This window comes from Sarcophilus harrisii, chromosome X, assembly GCF_902635505.1.
Source record: "Sarcophilus harrisii chromosome X, mSarHar1.11, whole genome shotgun sequence".
NCBI lineage: Eukaryota > Metazoa > Chordata > Mammalia > Dasyuromorphia > Dasyuridae > Sarcophilus > Sarcophilus harrisii.
Genome location: NC_045432.1, coordinates 81802536 through 81822582, shown reverse-complemented (window position 1 = coordinate 81822582; position 20047 = coordinate 81802536). Strand labels below are relative to the sequence as shown.

The 20047-nt window shown below is 49.9% G+C and overlaps 1 protein-coding gene across 8 annotated transcripts; it reads right to left on the bottom strand.

Moving 5' to 3' along the window:
- Positions 1-797: 797 nt before the first annotated feature.
- On the bottom strand, positions 798-8717 carry CDK16 (cyclin dependent kinase 16). 8 transcript variants are annotated; one of them, XM_031944377.1, is made up of 19 exons: positions 8036-8717; positions 7583-7723; positions 5729-5773; positions 5111-5237; positions 4725-4928; positions 4330-4463; positions 3318-3443; positions 3118-3174; positions 2905-3019; positions 2695-2789; positions 2547-2609; positions 2342-2465; positions 2075-2195; positions 1865-1962; positions 1656-1761; positions 1517-1559; positions 1291-1381; positions 1114-1191; positions 799-1051 (listed from the first exon to the last, which is right to left on the bottom strand). In XM_031944377.1, the coding sequence occupies exons 2-19, from the start codon at positions 7691-7693 to the stop codon at positions 957-959; spliced, it is 1833 nt and encodes a 610-aa protein (XP_031800237.1). In that variant the 5' UTR covers positions 7694-7723; positions 8036-8717; the 3' UTR covers positions 799-956. The 8 variants fall into 8 exon arrangements, with proteins under 8 accessions (XP_031800240.1, XP_031800237.1, XP_031800239.1 ...); XM_031944379.1 differs by lacking the exon at positions 5729-5773; XM_031944381.1 differs by lacking the exons at positions 5729-5773; positions 7583-7723.
- Between the last annotated feature and the right edge of the window lie 11330 nt (positions 8718-20047).

Sequence of the window (20047 nt, the reverse complement as noted above, 5' to 3'; positions counted from 1 at the left end):
CCGGCCCCCGGGCCGGGGGCAAACGGAGAAGGAACCGTCCAGGGCCCTCGGGCCCCAGCTCCCGGTGGTGGGAGCAACTCCCTCTCTCCTGCCCTGCCTTCCACTTCCCCATCCTCCCGAAGCCCGGTTCCCCCACCCGAAGGAGCGGGGTGGGGCGGGGAGGAGGGAGCAGGGGCGGACATGATTCGGGGGACACGAGAAGGGGGCCACAGGGAAAGGGCGGAGCCAGCCCGGCGGGATCCCAGACCTGGCCCTCTGGCACCTCCCGAGCCCCTAGCGGAGAGCTGCGGGAAAGAATTCCTCCCTCCCCGGCCCCGTGGTTCAGGAGCCCGGGTGGGAAGGGGGCGGGGAGGAGAGGAGGGGCTGGAGCCGGGCCAAGGTCCCAGCCTTCTGATTGGCCAGCAGCTGGGGAGGTGGGGGGACACTGATGAATAAATTGGGGGCTCAGGGGGGGGGCAGCCAGTTATTTGATTTACGGATATCATTCTTAAAAAATAAAACTCTTCAAAATTTTTTTTTTTTTCAAAATAACAAATTTTTTTTTTTAAAGGGGACATGGGTGGGAGGGGGGAGGCCTCCTTTCCCTAGCTCCCTCCTGGGGGCCAGGGGAGAGATGAGCACAGAAGGGAGGGTGTCAGTGGGGCCGCCGCCCCGAGCGAGGGGTTACCCCATGCGCCGACTGAGGGAAACAAAACAGACAGCAGACAAAGTGGAGGGGGGAAGAGTTTTAGCACCTTCCAAAGTCGGGTGGAGGAGGGGGGGGGGGGAGGCAGTGGCCAGGAGCAGGAAGTGGAGGGGGTGGGGGGCGGGAGGTGAGAGCTGTGCGGGAGGGGGGAGTTGGGGGGAAAGGAAGAGAAAAGGCAGGGAGAGAGATAGGTAGAGAGCAGGACTGGCTCCACTGCAGCCCTTCTCCCAGCGGCCTCCATGGGCCTCCGGAGGCTTCAGCCTCCAGCCAGTCACCAGCACCTTCTCAAAGCCAGCTGCCCCGAGGGCTTAGAACTCGGTGTCCACCACCCGGAAGGCTGGCCTGCCTGTGGGGGGAAGCAGAGAGCTATTGGGAAGAGTCAGCCGGCCCACAGCTGGAGGAGCCTAGGGGGTGGGAGCCACACCCACCCGAGTCTGTGAGGGAGGCTGCGCGAAGGCCGGTCTCCTTCTGTAACTGGATCTCCTTTAGTGCAAATATGGAAGTAGCTGCAGAAAGAGCAGAGGCCAAGAGGAATCATTGGAGTTTCCCGGCAGGCCCGGCCGACCCCGGATGCGTCCCCTCCCAACTAGCCCCAGCCCACTCACTGTCAGGGAGTTTATGAATTCTGGACCCCAAACTCTGGAAGAAGGGGTGTCTCATGGCGTCATCCGCAGAGATCCGATTCCGTCCTTCAAACTGACAACGAAGAGGCTCAGTCAACTGGCGCGCCGGCCGCTGCCCTGCTTCCCCTCCCCCTCCCCCATCCCCAAGCTGCTGGGCTTCCTTTCCTCTTGGGCTTCCCTTGGGACCCCAGTTCCAGGCAGCCCTCACCTGCAGGAGTCTGCCCAAGAGGTCCGCCCCATCGGTGTCCAGCCTGCAGCAGGAACAAAGAGAATCCTTGGTCCCAGGTCTCCCTCCTTTTCTCCTCGGTCTCCCCCCATCATCCCCACACCCCCCCCCCTGTTCTTACCGGGGTGCGTGGCTCAGTAGCGCCTCCGCTCGATATTTGGGGTAATCGTAGTTTTTGAACTCTTCGTTGGAGGAGATTCCCGGCCAAGTCTCTTCAGTGGGGGTCCCTGGAGGGAGGAGCCAAGGAAAGAAGAACCAGTCAGTGGAGGAGTCTGCCGAGTGCTGGGGGGGGGGGGGGGGCCACCCTTCCCCGGCCTCCACAGCCCTCACCCAGAATGCGAAAGATGAAATGCAACTGCTCCTCCACCGTCGAGCCGGGGAACAGGGGCCTGCCTGTGGCCATCTCGTAGAAAATGCAGCCCACGCCCCTACAGAGGGGGGGAGAAAAGGGGGGGGGCCTGAGGGGGGGGCCCGGGCGGCAAGGTGCCCAGCCAGCGAGGTGCCCGGCCCTCCTCTGTCCTTCCTCACCCATGGCCTCACCACATGTCTATCTGGGTGGAGTAGTCCGTGGAGCCCAGCAGGATGTCCGGAGGCCGGTACCACAGGGTCACCACCTCGTTGGAGTACGTTTTGGTTGGGATGGACTTGGCCCTGGCCAGGCCTGCGAGACATTAGAGTCTGGGTCAGTCGGGCACCGTGGGGTGAGATCCGGGGGGGTGGGGGGGACAGGTCGGGAAAGGAAGGGCGGCGAGAGGGTTAAGATCGAGGGTGCTGGGGACAAGGGGCCAAGGTCAGAGCCAGCCGTACCAAAGTCCGCTAGCTTGAGTTCCCCTCGCTCGTTGATCAGCAGGTTCTGGGGTTTGAGGTCACGGTGTAGCACCTTCTGTCGGTGACAGTAGGCCAGGCCCCGGAGCAGCTGAAACAAGAAGAGCTGGGGAACAACAAGAAGAGGCCATGAAGGCTGAGCCCTGAATGGCAAGGACAAGGGGTCAAGCCTCTCCCTCCCGCAGACCTTGACGTTGTGCACGTTAATGACGTTGCCACAGTCCTCCAGGTACTGCTTCAGGTCCTTGTCCTGACGGGGAGAGAGGAGACAACAGCCTGTGTTTTCCCGAACCCGGGCCGTGCTGCTCCCGAGCCCCGGGCCCCTGCTGTCTTACCAGGTACTCAAAGACCAAGGTCAGGGACTTGTCAGTATGAATGATGTCATGCAGGGTGACGATGTTGGCGTGTTTCAGGTCCTTCAGCAGAGATACTGCGAGGGAGACACGAGGGGAAGGCCACATGAGGGCGGGGATCGGCCCGGGGTTCGAGGGCCTTGGGACTGCAATGACGTGTTCCCTCCCGTCCTCCTCGTCCCTCCCCAGCACCTTCTCGAATGGCGGTGCAGGGGGCACCCTCCTCATGCTCCAGTCGGATCTCCTTCAGGGCAACCAGGTTGTCTGTCAACTTGCTCTTCCCCTTATATACAGTGGCATAGGTACCCTGGGGACCGGGGGAGGGGCGCAGTCAGGCCTGGGACCCAGATTCACCAAGATTCTACCTGCCCCTCCCACCCCCCCCACCCCGCCCCATCTGCTCACCTCTCCCAGTTTGTCCAGCTTCACATACGTCTCCAGCTTGCCAAAGCCAATCTCAGACTACAGAGAAAAGGCAAGGGGTCAGTGGCAGCAAACGCAAAGGGGCCCGGGGACCGAGGGAAGGGACGGTGGCAACGGGGAACAAGACCGAGACGGGACCAGCACCCACAGAGGCCAAGGATTCCTGGCGAGCGGCTCCTCACCAGGGAGACCCGGCGGAGGCGCCGGCTCAGGGGCTTGTCAAAGAGCGGGCTATTGAGGGTCAGCTTCTCCAGATAGCCCTCAGGCAGCCGGATGTCGGCAGGTAGGGAGAGGCGCTTGTTGATGTCCTGAGATTCAAGAGGCAGAAAAGGGGGTCAGTCTCTGCTAGGGACAGGAGGGGGGCAAACAAAACAGACGGAGCTGAGAGGACAGTTCGGGCACCTAGCAATCGGAGAAGCAGGCACGTCGGCGGGTGGCCGGCGGGAGGACGCCCCACGTGCGGTCAGGCCGGAGAACGGCCAGACTCTGGAAACCTCCGGGACGGAACAAAGGACACAACTAAGAGCGGAAAAGGCAGAGGATCTGATCCGGTCCTATTCCTGCTCCCCATCTCCCACCGCCACTAGAGGTCTTCCGGCGACGGTGCCAAAAGACCCTCGTCGCTCGGATCCGAGCCGACCCGGCCAGCCTCCAGAGGCCCTCCCGGAACAGAGTCCGGGGCACAAGACGCCTTCAAACCGGAGGAAGACAACTCGGTCCTTTAAGAGTGGGGGAAAGCGAAGGGGCTTCGGAAGAGCTGCAAGTCAGGGAAGGCTCAGAGAAAGCCTGAAGGTCCCTATCTGAGGTGCTTCTCTCCAAAGAGATGCCAAGAATACGGAGAATCTGACAAATCGTGTGCTAGATCGTGGACGCGAAGCTCTGGTGCAGGGGCATGACCCTTCGGAGCCCCACGGGGCCAAAGGCTTCGGCCTAGACTCCCCGTCCGCTTTAGATGTGGCCAGTGAGATCTCCCCAAGGCGATCAGTGAACTCGTCCCAGAGTAAGGAGAGGGGAGAGCAAAGAGGTCACGACAGACCCAGGATCCAGGAGGGCCCGGCTGCCCCGCGCTCTGCTTAGGCGTGGACAGGGGGACGAGAGCACGGCCGAACAGAAGCGGCCGGCAAGATGGGAAGATTGAGCCAACCGGATGGAGCTGCCCCCGCCCCCCAGCTCGCCATCTCTGGCCAAGCCTACCTCGGTAGAGATCTTGCGGGCCGGATGGTTTCGCATTCGGACCCTCACGGGTGACTGCACCTCGTCGGAGGACGTGGCTGACGCCTGGTCGCTCTCCCCATCTGAACCAATCTTCAGATCTTCATGCACAATCTCTGGGGTGGAGTAGGGGTCGGCTCAGAAGCCAGAGACATCCCTCCTTTCCCTTCCACTTGCCCTTTTCCTCCTCCCCCCACCGTCCCTCACCCTCTATCACACGATGGCCTCAGAGGCCCTCAGACACTCGGTGCCCCAGAACCACTCTGGAGAGCCGGACCTCTGCATAAAGCACAGGCCTAGAACCAGGCTGGAAGTCAGAGGCCACAGACACGGCGGGCCAGGCCTCGGCCAGCCGAGCCGGGGGGGCGTATAGTCACCTAGTCTGGTGCCATGGTCCAGTGGGGAGCTGAGGCTGCGACTGGCCCGGGGCCGGCGGGCCGGCGGTGGTGGAGGCTGCCGGGGTGCCCGGGGGGTGGGGCCAAGGGCGGGCAAGCTCCTGGATGCTCGGGGGGGCAGGCGAACCGTGGGTAGCAGGCTGTGGGACGAGGGCAAGATGCCCTTCCTCCCACCGGGGCTAGGGCCTGGGCCATGGAGCAAAGCCAAAGGGAGGGTGGGTAACGGACAGGGAGGACACGTGGGAATAGCAGGAAGCACACAAGAAAGGAAGAAAAGGGAGAAAACAAATCACCCAAATCCGAAGGGAGCCGCCCAGCGAAAGGGAGACCCCAGCGGGCTCCCAGAAGCCCCTCAGGCCTGCCCTCACCGTTGTCACTGCAGTTACTGTCTTCGATGTTGATCTGCTCAGAGCCGCCAGTCTTCTCCGAGGGTCGGCTTCCCCGGAGTGTCATGGAGAGCTGCCGCTTGATCTTCTTCATTCGGTCCATGGTGACCTGGGGGAGGGGGCAGATTAAGTCCCTGCTCCCCAGGGCTTCCCTGGGGCAGGGTCTCTGAGGGCAGCAAGCCCACCTGGCTGGCGAGAGTCGGGTGGCCGGCCAAGGGCATGGGGCCTCCTACCTGTGTGCCGCCCTGCCCCATAGGCTGGCCAGGGGAGGAGCCCAGGGCCCCCCGACAGAGCTCATTGGGGGGAAGGGCAGGCTGGGCAGGGGGTTCGGCTTCTCCCGCATGCCCCGCAAGTCGGCCCCGGATGCGGCCGTAGAATGGTATGTTCCGTTGGCACCAGCCCCACATCCCCCCCAACTGCCAGGGGACGGAATGTTCCCACTGCCCCAGGGAATCACATGACCCTGGCAACGGTTGCCACGGGGACTAAATTGGACAGTCCCATAGGCCAGCTAAAGGGGGGGGAGGGAGGGGGAACTAGCTAGAGACCTCACTCCTGGGCCCAAGGGCTTTGGGGGCTCAGTTCCCCCCCCCTTCTTACTTGAATAGGGCAGCTTGTAGAATGACCTGTCTGTCCTCCCAGCTGCTGGGTAAGGAGATTCAATAATGAGCACGTGAGGGGTCCCCCACCCACCCCCAGAAAAACCAGGTGGGACAGGAGCTAGAGTTCCCTTCACTTTCTTCCCCAGGGTCTCCCTAGTGCAGTTCTAGGGTTCCTCCTTCCCGCCTGTGACTCCCCACAGAACAGCAGAGTGGCCCGGGGATGCAAGCTTTAAGGCCGAGCCTCAGCCTCACCGCCCCCCCCCCCATCCCAGGAAAGAAAGAGGGGTGTTCCTCTATCTCGGGCCTAGCCCTGGTTGCAGGGAGAGGCCCTGGCTGACTCAGCAGCTATAAATATCTCAGCAAAGGCTGGCAGGGGGGCCTAGGCCTGGGCCTTGGCAGGGAAGGGAGAGGATCTGCAGGGCTGAGACCATCGAGAGGCTTCAGGACTAGGGCCCGGGTACTGGCGGGGAAGGGGCAGAGGAGATCTTGGGAAAGGGAAGGGAAGGACGTTCGGGAAGACCTCAGGATTCTCTGTGTGCCCAATGTATCAGCTGCCCGGTCTTGGCCCCAGATGGTCCGAGGCCCCAGAGGAGAAATGCAGCCAAGCGGGATGTCTGAGGTACCAGCTGCTTGGGGAAAAGTAAGGAAAGGGAGGGCAGGAGGCCAAGCCAGAGAGCTGCCCTATTCCTGGGAAAGCTGGGCCAGCTAAGGCCTTGGGGCAAAGGGGCAGCCATTCCCAGCAGAGAGCCACTGATTATTCAGTGTCCCCTCTTCCTAATGAAGCTTTTACAGGTTCAAGTTCACTTGAGCCTCATGTTACAGATTAGGGACCAGGGAGTCAGAGGTTCCAATTTCACGGTTACGTGGCAAATGTCACGAGTGGGACTCCAAACCAGGGCTTCCTGCGGCACTTAGGTTTCAGAGTTAGCCCCCACCGTCTCCTCTATTGCCCCGATTACTTTGCAAAGTGGAGGTTGCAACCTTGTCCCTTGCCCCAGGAGTCAGGTTCCCACAGGGTCTGAGCAATCACCGTCCTCTGCTTTCCCTCTCAGCCAGCCAAGAGCCCTGAGAAATGGGGGGGGGGGGGCCCTCCGGCCTAGGAATGACAGGAGCTAAGGAAACGGTCGACGGCCTGCCGAGGGGAAGGCTGCGAGGGAGGGACTTTTATGTCTAGGATGCAGAAGAATTTCTGGAGCTTGCTGGAAAGGTCCTGACTACCCAAAATATCTAAGAACGGAACCAAGGTCATACGGTGGGCTAGCAGCTGGGACTTCTGATGTCCACCTGACCGTCTGCTTCTCAGCAGGGAGAGGAGCCCTTGAATTTCCAGAGGCTGCTGGAAGAAGCTCTTATGTAGAAGGGAGCTCGTGGGACCCAGGGGATGGCCAGGGAGCTTCTCTAGGCAGTCAGGTGCTGTACCCTGGGTGAGCTGCACCCTCCATTTGCCTCAGTTTCCTCCATCAAAAAATGGGAATGATAGCATCTACTTCCCATGATGGTTGTGGGGATTAAAGGACAATCCATATAAAAGCTTTTTGACTAAATTGTAGAAATGCATGTTATGATGACAGTGACAGAACACTTTTAAAGGAACGGGGAGGGGGTGTAGTTTTATAGGGAAGCACTTCAGAATTACCCAAGAATCTCATTCCAGGGGAGGGGAGGAGCCTCCTATTCCCGTTAGGGGCCATGTTACTGAGGCTGGGCTTTTTTCCCCCCAGAGGGTGGGGAAGGAAGAAGCAGAGAATCCTGGCGAGTCTTGGGGGAGGAGAAAGGAAGGAGACCTTGAAGAATTGGGGATCACGGAATTAGGGTTGGAAAGGCCCTTCAGCATCACTTAGCTCAATCTCACTTCACAGAGGAGGCAAGGGAAGCTCCAATTGACTTGCCCAAGGTCACACAGGTAGGAAACGGCAGAGCCAGCATTTAAGGCAAAGTCATCGCACTGGAACAAGCCCTGCATGCACCACACTGCCTCTTGTTCTTGGGGAGCCTGGGGAACCCCGAGGAACCGATTGCTGAGGACCGGAGGGCTAGAGATCACTCATTCCCTCCCCCCACCCCCACAGGATCTTGGGGTGCTAGGTAGACAGCGGACCAGGGCAGGGGGCTGGAGGTGGCTCTAGAAGGCAGGGCTGGGGTGGGAAGAGTGGAGGGCAGAGTTCCAAGGTGGCCACACCCCCCCCCTTTTTCCCCAGGCCCCAGTGCATTGTAGGAAACTCCCAAGCTCGCATCCTCTGGCCTGGGCTCCCTCCCTTTGGGGGAAAAAAGGAGGGGGGGCGGCGGGGGAGGGGTAGGCGCTTACCGGAGGCAGCGGGGGTGGGGACGCGGGCTGGGGCGCGGGGGCGCGGGGGGCCTCAGTGCTCCGGGCCCGGCGCGGTGGCGGCTGCGGCGGCGGCTGCGGCGGCGACGGCCCCCTGGGCTCCGTGGGCGGAGGCTCCGGGCAGGCCCCGGAGGCGGCGGCGGCGGCGGCCCCGGCGGCGGCGGCGGCGGCGGCGGCGCGGGAGGTCCCAGTAGTCGTCGGCCATGGCGGCTGGGCTCGACCCGCCCGCGTCGTCCCGCTCAGCCGCCCATGGGCCTGGCCGCCGCCGCGGAGCCCCAGGAGCGAGATCCCGATCGCGCCGCGCCGCGCCCTGCGCCCTCGCCTGGGCCGGTCGCTCTGCCTGGCGCGGTCCCTGTCCCGGCTTCGAGTCCGGGTCCCCGCAGCCGCCCAAGCAGCGGCGGCTCAGGCACCTGCGCACAAGGCCCCGCCTCGGGGCCAGGAGGAGGAGGAGGAGCCCGGAACGTCCCACAGGCTCGACCTCCGGGAGGGGGGAAAGCGGGGACGGGAAGAGCTCGGCTTCGAGCCGAGGCCCTGTCGCGCCGAGCCGCGGGGCCCCCGGGAGTAAAAGGGAAAGCCCTCTGAGCAGACTTGGTACAGTCCCAGGTGTCGGCGGGGGCGGCTCGGGCCGGGCCACGAACGGCGGCGGATGGGGAGGAAGGTTGAAAGAGGAGAAGACGGGATTTATTCGGGGGCGGTGTCAGTCGACCAGCAATCTCTCAGACCGCCCAGGAGAGCTTAAGAAAGTCAGGCGACAGCAACGGCCGGTTCCCAGGCGTTCCCCCGGCCCGAACCAGAGACACAGGACCTGAGCTGACAGCTCCTCCCCGCTGCCCCAGATTGGTACGTCCTTCCTCCGGGCTCTCTTCACCCTGGCTCCTCCCCGAGGGAGGGGCCCGTCCCCTCCCAGGAGCCGATTGGCCAGAGACTCCTTTACCCACCTCCTGCGATCTCGCCCCCCTAGGTGCACAGTTCCCGGTTTGGCCCTGCCCTCCTTCTTCCCACCCCGCCCCCTTCAGTCCCGGGCCAGGTTCCATCTGCCGACCCCGCCCCCGAATCCCGGCTGGGCCCTCGGGCGACAGTCGCACCGGGGTCTCTGAAGCTTGCCCTCTCTGCCATCGCTTTTACGGCGCTGCCGCCGCAAGGCTGGCTACCCGGACCTTGGGCTCGCCAGCGACCGCCGCCTCTTACCGGCGGTGGGCAGGGGCCGGGAGGGTGTATGTGCAAGTTTCACTTTCGTTCCTTTGGATTCTGCCTCTCTCACGGGCTGATTGGCATCCTAAAGGCCTTCCGAGTGGCTTTTCTCCCTGCTCAGCGGCCGCTCCTGAGGGGCTTCCCAGTCTGCCAGCAAACTTGCCTTTCCAGCCTTTCTCAGGGCTCGACGATGTTCCATTCCATACCATATTTAGCCATTCTCTAAGAGTTTCCAGATTTGGGCGATCACCAGGAAAAGATGCCCAAGTAGCTTTGGACGTGTGGGTTCTTTTCCTCTTTTGCGGGCTTAAGCCCGACAGTGGCCCGACTGGGTCAGAGGCCTTGCACGGATAGAAAACCCATAAAGTACTCCGCAATATGGCCTGGAGTCTGCCAGAAACAATGTGCTTGAGTATAGAGCCAATGCTTTTCCACCTTGGAGAGAGACAGGTCCCAAATGACATAGTTTTCCATGCCCTCTGACATGACTGCCCCTGCCCCGAGATTCATGGGAATCTTGAGCAAAGAAAAGATACTCAAATAGAGTTCGGGGCTTACCATCCAGAATAGTCACCGTCCAGTTTCTTCCTATGATCAATCCCTTTTTTTTAAATAAAGGTTTTTATTTTCGATACACACGCACAATTTTCAACACCCACCCCTGCAAAACCTTGTGTTCCAGATTTTTTTCTCCCGCCCTCCCTTCTGCCCCTCCCCTAGACGGCGAGTAATCTAATATATGTTAAACACGGGCAATTCTTCTATGCCTATTATTCACAATTATATGATCAAGAACATAAGCTTGACTTTCCAAAGAAAAGACTGTCCTTAAGAAGGCTCTGGCACCAATCAGTTCACTTGGAGGAAGACAGTGAATGATTCCATCTAAACAAGAGTTCAGTTTGCTTGTCACTCTTCCTCCATTTCAAAGGAAGACTTTGTTACCATTTTCCCAAAGGAAAAAGGTAGGAAAGGGTTGGGACTAGAGAAAATTTTTTTTTATATTTCTGGAGAAATGGAAAAAAAAGGAGATTTTAAAAATATTTTATTTTATTATAGCTTTTTATTTGCAAAACATATGCATGGGTAATTTGTCAACATCGACCCTTGCGAAACCTGTTCCAAATTTTCCTCACTTTCCCCCCACTCTCTCCCCTAGATGGCAGGTAGTCCAATACATGTTAAATATGTTAAAATATATGTTAAATCCAATATATATATATATATTTATACAGTTATCTTGCTGCACAAGAAAAATCAGATCTAGAAAAATAAAACCTGAGAAGGAAAATAAAAATGCAAGCAAACAATAATAGAAAGAATGAGAATGCTATATTGTGGTCCACACTCAGCTCCCATGGTCTTCTCTCTGGGGGTAGATGGCTCTCTTCATTACTGAACAGTTGGAACTAGTTTAAAACAATCTCATTGTCAAAGAGAGCCACATGCATCAGAATTGATTATCGGATGGTCTTTTTGTTGCCGGGTACAATGATCTCCTGGTTCTGCTCATTTCACCCAGCATCAATTCATGTAAATCTCTCCAGGCCTCTCTAAACTCATCCTCCTGATAGTTTGTTACAGAACAATAAAATTCACACACCTTCACTTATTCAGCCCTTCTCTACTTGATAGGCCTCCACTCAGTTTCCAGTTTCTTGCCACTACAAAAATGACTGCCACATTTTTGCACATGTGGGTCCCTTTCCCTCAAAAAAAAAAAAAAAAAAAAAAAAAAGATTTCAAAATATATTTCCACAACAGTGACTTTTGGGGCATAATTCCAAATTGCTTTCCAGAATTGCCCGACCAATTCCCGATCATACCAACGGTTCATTAGTATACCTGTTTTCCCACAGTTCCTCCACTGTTTATCCTTTTCCTCATTTGTGACCTTTATCAGTCAGCTGTGAAGAACTTCAATATTGTTTTTTTCCAGACAAAAATGATTTAAATGAGTTAAATTGAAGAAGGCTGAAACTCTGAATCAATGGCTCTATTAGCATATATTTGGATGATGGCTTTCCTCACAATTGGTGCTTGCTGAATGTTTGGTAGTGAGATAATCATAGGCAAGGATTGGCGGGCAGGAGGAGAGAGGCCGGAGGCACTTGGAGGCAAGACAAGAAGAAGGAAAGAGGCTGGAGACTCCGGACTCCAGAATCCAGGATACACCTTTGGCAAACCGAGTGGCAGCTTGCCTGCCGCCTTCACTTCTTCCCCTAAAGACCAAGGACTTTGATTGATCCTGACTTTGGCTGACCCTGAGGCCCTCCAGAGAGCTAGCCCATACTCTACATTAAACAATATGGTTTCATCTTTGCATCATTTACAATGCTAGCCAAGTCAGTATCTTAGCCAGTTTAGTACTTTTAAAAAGAAAAAAAACACCTCAATTTTGATTAAGAAAAGCAACATCAGTGAGCTATGTTAAAGATCAAATATAATAGTCCATGCAGCCACATGGAAAATAATTTCTGCTACTTTGTTACTACACAGGTAGTGGATTCTACCAGCTAAAGCTTACCGATACACTATTTTATGCATGGTGGGTTACTTCTATTATTTCACGAGATATTAATAATACTTTCTTGAGTCATCTGTGTTCACTGATCGGAATAAATTACAGCATCTGAGATGATTTCCATTAATCACAGACAAGCCAGGATGTGTGAGTAAGGTAATACAAAGATACAAACAGTATCCGGTCTCATTTAAATATGCTTATCAGTAATCCAGCAGGAGGTTTCAGGAATTCTTTTTGAGTTTAAAAAACACCAAAATGTGTAATACCGAAAAGAAAAAAAAAAAAGACATTCTACATGAAATACTCAAGATCTTAGGACAAAAAAGGGCCTACACCAGAAAATGTCAGCATGACATCACTTACAGTCTTTCCCATAAAGCTCCCAGGAAAGTTGGTTATTTCTTCAATTCTTGTAAACAATTCGGTTTGCACTTGCCCCCAAACTCTAGCAACTCCACAAAAATTACTGTAGTAACTAATGATTCTTCACTAAATTTCAAATTTTCTCCGTGAAGTGCATATATTACCATTTAAAAAGTAAACTGCTTGTTTCTACTGGGCCTGTATTTCAAACAGATCATAAAAAAGGAAAAGGACCCACATATGCAAAAATGTTTGTGGCAGCCCTTTCTGGAGTGGTGAGGAACTGAAAACTGAGTGGATGCCCATCAGTTGGGGAATGGCTGAATAAAGTATGGTATATGAATGCTATGGAATACTATGGTTCTGTAAGAAATGACCAACAGGATGATTTCACAGAGGCTTGGAGAGACTGACAGGAACTAATGGTAAGTGAAATGAGCAGAACCAGGAGATCATTGTACACGGCAACAAGATTATAGGATGATCAATTCTGATGGGTGTGGCTTTCTTCAACAATGAGATGGTTCAAAACAGTTCCAATTGTTCAGTGATGAAGAGAACCATCTGCACCAGAGAGAAGATGGTGGGAACTGAGTGTGGACCACGGGAACTGAGTGAGGACCACAACATAGCATTTTTACTCTTTTTGTTGTTGTTCGCTTGCATTTTGTTTTGTTTCTCCTTTTTTCCCTTTTTGAGCTGATTTTTCTTGTACAGAAAGATAATTCTGGAAATATGTATGGAAGAATTGCACATGTTTAACATATATTGGCTCACTTGCCATCTAGGGGAGGGGGTGAGAGGAAGGGAGGGAGGGAAATTGGAACACGGGGTCTTGTAGGGGTGAATGTTGGAAGTTATCCATGTATATATTTTGAAAATAAAAAGCTTTAGTTAAAAAAAAGAAATTCATTATAATCACAATATTTTTGTACTCCATATAAAATAGTTCTCTACTTTTCTAATGTAGAGAATTTCCTCCTTTAAAGCTAGCGATAAAAATTGGACTATAAAAATAAAAGTCTTATCTTAATTTAAAATATAAAAATTAAACTGCTTTGCTAAGGAAAAGCCAGCTAGTGTGGTTATTGGAGACAATTATTGGGGGCCAGTTACATTTGAATACTTATATGTACCTCTTAACCTACCAATATGTCTGAAATTGTAAAATTATAAAATATTTTCTACCTCTACCTATCACCCAATTCGTGTTAAGTCATTTTGCCACAAAAATGTTTTTCAGTTTTGTCATCTTTTTTTTTTTAACTTGGAAAAAAAATCTTATTTTTTAAATCGAATGTTCCAGGGAGCTATTGAATTGAGGTTCCAATAAATTGATTGAATGGTCTGGGGTATAAACGGAATTAAAATGACACAGAAGGAATGGTGACTGTTACGGCACTTCAATAACAAGCTTAGAAAGCAATTTTAAGTCTGAAAACTTGAACTAAAATGGTGTGCAGAAATGGACTATCCATAGAACTTTTATTCCATACCGCAATTTTTATAATCTATATGTGTTCATAAAAAAGACCAATGGGAATCAAAATACATTTTACAGCCTCTTGCTCCCCAGGCAGGATTTTTTTTTAAATTTACACAATTTACATCCAAAATACCATTTACCTTCCTAGTGTTCTCTTTTTTTTTAAATATAGCTTTTTATTTACGAGTTCTATGCAGGGGTAATTTTTCAGCATTGACAATTGCCAAACCTTTTCTTCCACTTTTTCCCCTCCTTCCCCCCACCCCTCCCCTAAATGGCAGGATGACCAATAGATGTTAAATATGTTAAAGTATAAGTTTAATACTATATAAGTATCCATGTCCTAACCGTTATTTTGCTGCACAAAAAGAATCGGACTCTGAAATAGTGTACAATTAGCCTGTGAAGGAAATCCAAAATGCGGGTGGACAAAAATAGAGGGATTGGGAATTCTATGTAGTGGTTCATAGTCATCTCCCAGAGTTCTTTCTCTGGGTGTAGCTGGTTCAATTCATTACTGTTCTCTTATAGCTGATCTGGTTCATCTCCTTGCTGAGGATGGCCAGGTCCATCAGAATTGATCATCATATAGTATTGTTGTTGAAGTGTATAATGATCTCCCGGTCCTGCTCATTTCCCTCAGCATCACTTCGTGTCAGTCTCTCCAGGCCTTTCTGAAATCATCCTGTTGGTCATTTCCTACCGAACAACAATATTCCATAACATTCATATACCACAATTTACTCAGCCATTCTCCAATGGATGGGCAGCCACTCAGTTTCCAGTTTCTGGCCACTACAAAGAGGGCTGCCACAAACATTCGTGCACATACAGGTCCCTTTCCCTCCTTTAAGATCTCTTTGGGATATAAGCCCAGTAGAAACACTGCTGGATCAAAGGGGATGCACAGCTTGGTAACTTTTTGAGCACAGTTCCAAATCGCTTTCCAGAATGGTTGGATGTATTCACAACTCCACCAACAATATATCAGTGTCCCTGTTTTCCCACATCCCCTCCAACATTCCGCATTATCTTTGCCTGTCATTCTAGCCAGTCTGACAGGTGTGTAGTGGTATCTCAGAGTTGTCTTAATTTGCATTTCTCTGATTAATAATGACTTGGAGCATCTTTTCATATGGCTAGAGACAGTTTCAATTTCTTCATCTGAGAATTGTCTGTTCATATCCTTTGAACATTTATCAATTCCTTCCTATTATTCTTGTGAGGGAATAGATTTATGATTTTGTTGTTGATAATATTCAGTCATGTCTGACTATCTATGATCCCATTGGGTATTTTCTGGGCAAAGCTAGTGGAGTGTTTTGCTATTTCCTTCTCCAGCTCATTTTACAGATGAGGAAATTGAGGCAAACAAGGGTAAATGACTTGCCCAGAGTCACAAAACTAGGAAATGTTTGAGTTCAGATTTGAACTCAGAAAGATGAGGTCAGGGCACTTTGTCTACTGCAGCACCACCTAAGTGCCCTATTTATGAGTTAAACACTTCATAAAACTTGCGTCTATATTTCTGAACTCAAGTTCAAAAAGTAGTTCCTATCGTTTTTCTTAAGCTGAGATGCCAAAATCCATAGGAATTGGCTACTGTTTCCTTTTAGAAATAATAAGGGGGCAGCTAGGTGGTGCAGTGGATAGAGCCCCAGTACCAAATCTGGTCTCAGACACTTCACACTTCCTAGCTGTGTGACCCTGGGCAAGTCACTTAACCCTGATTGTCTCAGGGAAAAAAAACATACTAAGGACATTTCTGTAATTTATGAAGTGGTGCTTGTGGCTATACTTACCTAAAATAGAGAGGGTTAGCACAATTGTTTTAGTCTGTAGTAAAAGAAGGAAATCTAACTACAAGACAATATATACCAATCAAAGTATAGTTGAAATAGTGGATGGTCATGGAATACTATGCCACAATGGAATCCAAATCGACTTTTAGTTCCTCACCTTGTTATCTGAACTTGCTCTCTCCGATAAAAGCTTTGTATTTCTAGCCAAAGGAATTGAACCCGTGGTAATACAGAGGGCTTTTCCATTTGGTGAAAGAGGAACGGGTTTTTGGAGGTTGCCGTTAAAGTGTCCAATTTAATTTTGTACAGTCTTTCACTAGCTTTTCTGGGGACTGGTGCACAGGCTTTCTGGCCTGGAGATGGAGTTTGGAAATGTTGTTGCACTTGAGTCACAAGAAGTCGACTAGCTATTTGTCTCTAGTTCTCAGGAGGCACGTTGCACGTTACCGCGTGGGATGCGTGGCCTTGTGTTCTTGGGATTTTCTTCCTTGGGCTGATCTTTGGGTTTAGATCTTTGCACTGTTGTGTTATTACACTCCTGTATTCCTCAGTTCCAGCTCTTGTTCCAAACCATGGATTTTCAGGTCACTGCTTGGCCACCTCCCTCTTCATATGTTGAGACTCAGCACATCCTCCCAGAACTGGAGGAATTGTACTCCTACGTCTTGAGCTGTTCATCGAATATTTTCAGAGTCGGAATTGAGCAAAGATTCCCATTATCCCATTTGCTTTTGTAAATGCTCTCCGTCCATGCAGACCTCTGGAGAAGCACTCTAGGCCTTATTTACTAATGAGGAAACTCACCCCATTTGTAATGGGCTGAAGCTGAGCAGACGCGCCGAGGCCCGAGCACATAAGGCTAATTACCAATTGGCCAATACTCTGTTAGTATATGCTCGGAGCAAGAATGGCCCTGCCCACTCTCTGTGCAAGTTTGATCTGTTGTACAGGAGATTGGGTAGAGGATTTAGGGGTTGGAGTGTGAGAGCCAGACGCACAGCTGGCGGGCTTCCTGTCCCCATTGCTCTCTCTTGGTGTAGCCATCCCCCTTCACCTCCACAAAGAATACAGATCAAGGACTTTCGCTTATCCTGACTCCGGTTGATTTTAAAATACCCTGGATGCTAAACACTGTCATCACACCCATTGAATTGGTTTCTTCCTCTAATCAGGTTTTCAGAAGCTTTGCTTCCAGAAATCGCATTCTTTTCTTCAAGAGGGGATTCTCCTCCTCTGAATCCTTAAGTCTCTTATGGATGTGCAGTGACAAAGGCAAACTCTGAAGTTGTAGAGAGTGATAGAGAGTGATGCCGTTTTCCCTCTCGAGTTCAGAATACAGATGTCATCTATTGGTAGGTTCATGATGGAGCTCCTTGGCACTTTTGCTGACCAGAGAACATCCTGGGTCAGTGGGGTCACCCCGGGCTTCTGGCTTTCTTAGGAAAGCTCCAGTATCTGTAGTGCTGCCTTGTGCCAGACATTCACATTTTTCTATTAGTGATTTGAGGAGCAAAGTTATAAAAGGGTTTTTTAAAAAAATAGCTTATTATTGACAAAGCATAGGCATGGGTAGTTTTTCAACACTGACCCTTGTAAAAAACAAACAAACAAAACTTCCGTTCCAATTTTCCTCTCCTTCCCCCCACCCCCTCCCCTAGATGGCAGACAGTCCCATACATGTTATATATGTTAAATACAATATATGTATATATATTTATACAGTTCTCTTGCTGGACAAGAAAGATCGGCTTTAGAAAGAAGGTAAAAATAACCCGGGAAGAAAAATAAAAATGCAAGAGGACGATAACAGAAGGAGTGGAAATGCTATGTTGTGGTCCACGCGAAGAGTTTGTTTTTGATGATCATACTTCTTTCCATTCCAAAATGGAGACCTACTTGGGCATTTGCTTAGACCAGTGGTTCCCATGTAGTGGTTTCTGATGCCGAGCTAAGGTGTTCACGCTAAAAAATTCATTAATGGCCCCGTAAGCAGCAAATAAACGCCCAAGTTATGTTACAAATATAGGTCAAAGAGTATGGGTAGTTTTACAGCCCTTTGGGCATAGTTCCAAATGATTCTCCAGAATGATTGGATCCGTTCACAGCCCCAGCGATAGTGCATTAATGTCTCATTTCCCATCATCTCCCCCGTTTGTCATTTTCCTTTTCTGTCCTATTAGCCAATCTGAGGGTAGGAGGTACTTCTTCAGAATTGTTTTAATTTGCATTTCTCCAATCAACAGTGAGGCAGAACATTTTTTTCATACAGCTGTAGACAGCTTTGAATACTTTTAAAAAATAAGAGCTTTTTATTTTCAAAATAGATGCAAAGAAGTTTGCAACATTTACCCTTGCAAAACCTTGTATTTCAAATTTTTCTCCCTCCTTTCCCCCACCCCCATCCTCTTTTATGTATAATATTTACCTCATATTACCTCTTCCTTTCCCTTTCTCCCAGTACATTCCTCTTCCATGCCTTAATTGTATTTTTTTCAGATGTCATGCTTTCACATTCAAATCCACCTGTGCCCTCTGCCTAAATATCCTCCTTCTAACCGCCCTAATCATGAGAAAGTTCTCATGAGTTACAACTATCATCTTCCCATGTAGGAATGTAAACAGTTTAACCTTATTAAGTTCTGTATGATTTCCCTTTCCTGTTTCTCTTATTATGCTTTTCTAGAGTCTTGTATTTGAAAGTCAATTTTTCTATTCAGCTCTGGTCTTTTCATCAAGAATCCTTAAAAAAAGGACTCAAGAGTTATTTATTTCATTGCATGTCCATCTCCGCTGCCCCCCCCCCCCCAAGGATTCTGTTTAGGTTTTCTGGGTAGGTGATTCTTGGTTGTTATCCTAGCTTCTTTGCTCTCTGGAATATCATATTCAAAGCACTCCGATCCTTTACTATAAAAGCTGCTAAGTCTTGTGTTAGCCCGACTGTGGTTCCCACTATGCTTAATTTTTTTTTCCTTTCTGGCTGTTTGCAGTATTTTCTCCTTCATTTGAGAGTTCTGGAATTTGGCTATAATATTCTTGGAAGTTTTCATTTGGGGATTTTTTTCAAGAGATAATCAATGGATTCTTTCAATGACCTGGCTCAGCCTGCCCTAAATTGTGCTCTTCTCCTTCCTTGATGCAACAGACCTTTAATGACTGGTTTTCCTTGACTGGAAAATTCTTCTGCTCCATCTTTTTGTGGGTTCTGCTGATACAGAATTTATTTAGTGTCAGTAAAGACATTTAGAGGGGTTTTAAGGGAGAGCTTGGACAAGTGTCACCCCATCATCTTGGTTCTGTCATCACATTTATCATTTAACACAGTGCTCATCAGTAGTAAGGAGAAAAGTAAATATTTGTATTGTAACTATTTTTAAATTCAAATGTTTTATATTTTATTTTTTCTAATTACATGTAAAATTTTTTTTAACATTCTTTTTAAAAATTTTGACTTCCTGAAAGGGACCCACATGTGCAAAAAATGTTCGTGGCAGCCCTTTTTGTAGTGGCTGGAAACTGGAAACTGAGTGGATGCCCATCCATTGGAGAATGGCTGAATAAATTATGGTATATGAATGTTATGGAATATTATTGTTCTGTAAGAAACGACCAGGAGGATGATTTTAGAAAGGTCTGCAGAGACTTACATGAACTGATGCTGAGTGAAATGAGCAGAAGCAAGAGATCATTGTACACAACAGCATCAATATTATACAGCGATCAATTCTGATGAACATAACTCTTTCCAACAATGAGATGATTGATGGCAGTTCCAATGATCTTGTGATGAAGAGAGCCATCTACATCCAGAGAGAGGACTGTGGAGATTGAGTGTGGATCACAACATAACATTCTTACTCTTTTTGTTGTTGTTCACTTGCATTTTGTTTTCTTACTCATTTTCTTTTTCTTTTTTTTGATCTGATTTCTCTTGTGCAGCAAGAGAATTGTATAAATATGTTTATACATATTGGATTTAATATATATTTTAACATGCTCAACATATATTGAATTGCTTGCCATCTAGGGGAGGGGGTGGGGAGAATGAGGAGAAAATCTGAAACACAAGGCTATGCAAGGGTCGATGTTGTCAAATTATCCTGCATATGTTTTGAAAATAAAAAGCTTTGTTAAAAAATAATAAATAAATAAATTTCTTAACTCCCCCCCAAATAAAAATTAAAATTAAAAATTTGCCTTCCAAATTCTCTCCCTCCTATCCCCTCCTTGAGAAGGCACACAGTTTGATATAGATTCTACATGTACAGTCACACAAAGTATATTTCCAAGTTAGTCATGTTACAAAAGAAAACACAAACAAGCAAAAACCAACCCAAGAAAAATAAAGACAATTTTTAAAAGTATTCTTTGATCTGTATGCAGATGCCATTAGTTCTTTCTGTAGAAGAGGAGAGCATTTTTCATCATAAATCCCTCAAAATATGTCATCATATTGTTGAGAATAGCAAAATCATTCACAGTTGATCATCAAATATTGCTTTTACTGTATGCAATGTTCTCCTGGTTCTGCTCACTTCACTATGCATCAGTTCATGTAAGTCCAGGTTTTTTTTTTTTTTAAAGAATTCTGTTTGCCATTTTTATAGTATTACATCACAATCATATAT

What these genes read in the sequence shown, in the direction of transcription:
- CDK16 (XM_031944377.1), bottom strand. Translation starts at nt 7,693, where the DNA reads ATGCAGGGCTTGTTCCAGTGCGATGACTTTGCCTTAAATGCTGGCTCT. An exon ending in GGACCATGGCACCAGACTAG is followed by an intron (nt 4,464 to 4,724) that starts GTGACTATACGC and finishes ACTCCACCCCAG; the next exon opens with AGATTGTGCATGAAGATCTG. An exon ending in TCTTGGGCAGACTCCTGCAG is followed by an intron (nt 1,382 to 1,516) that starts GTGAGGGCTGCC and finishes CTTCGTTGTCAG; the next exon opens with TTTGAAGGACGGAATCGGAT.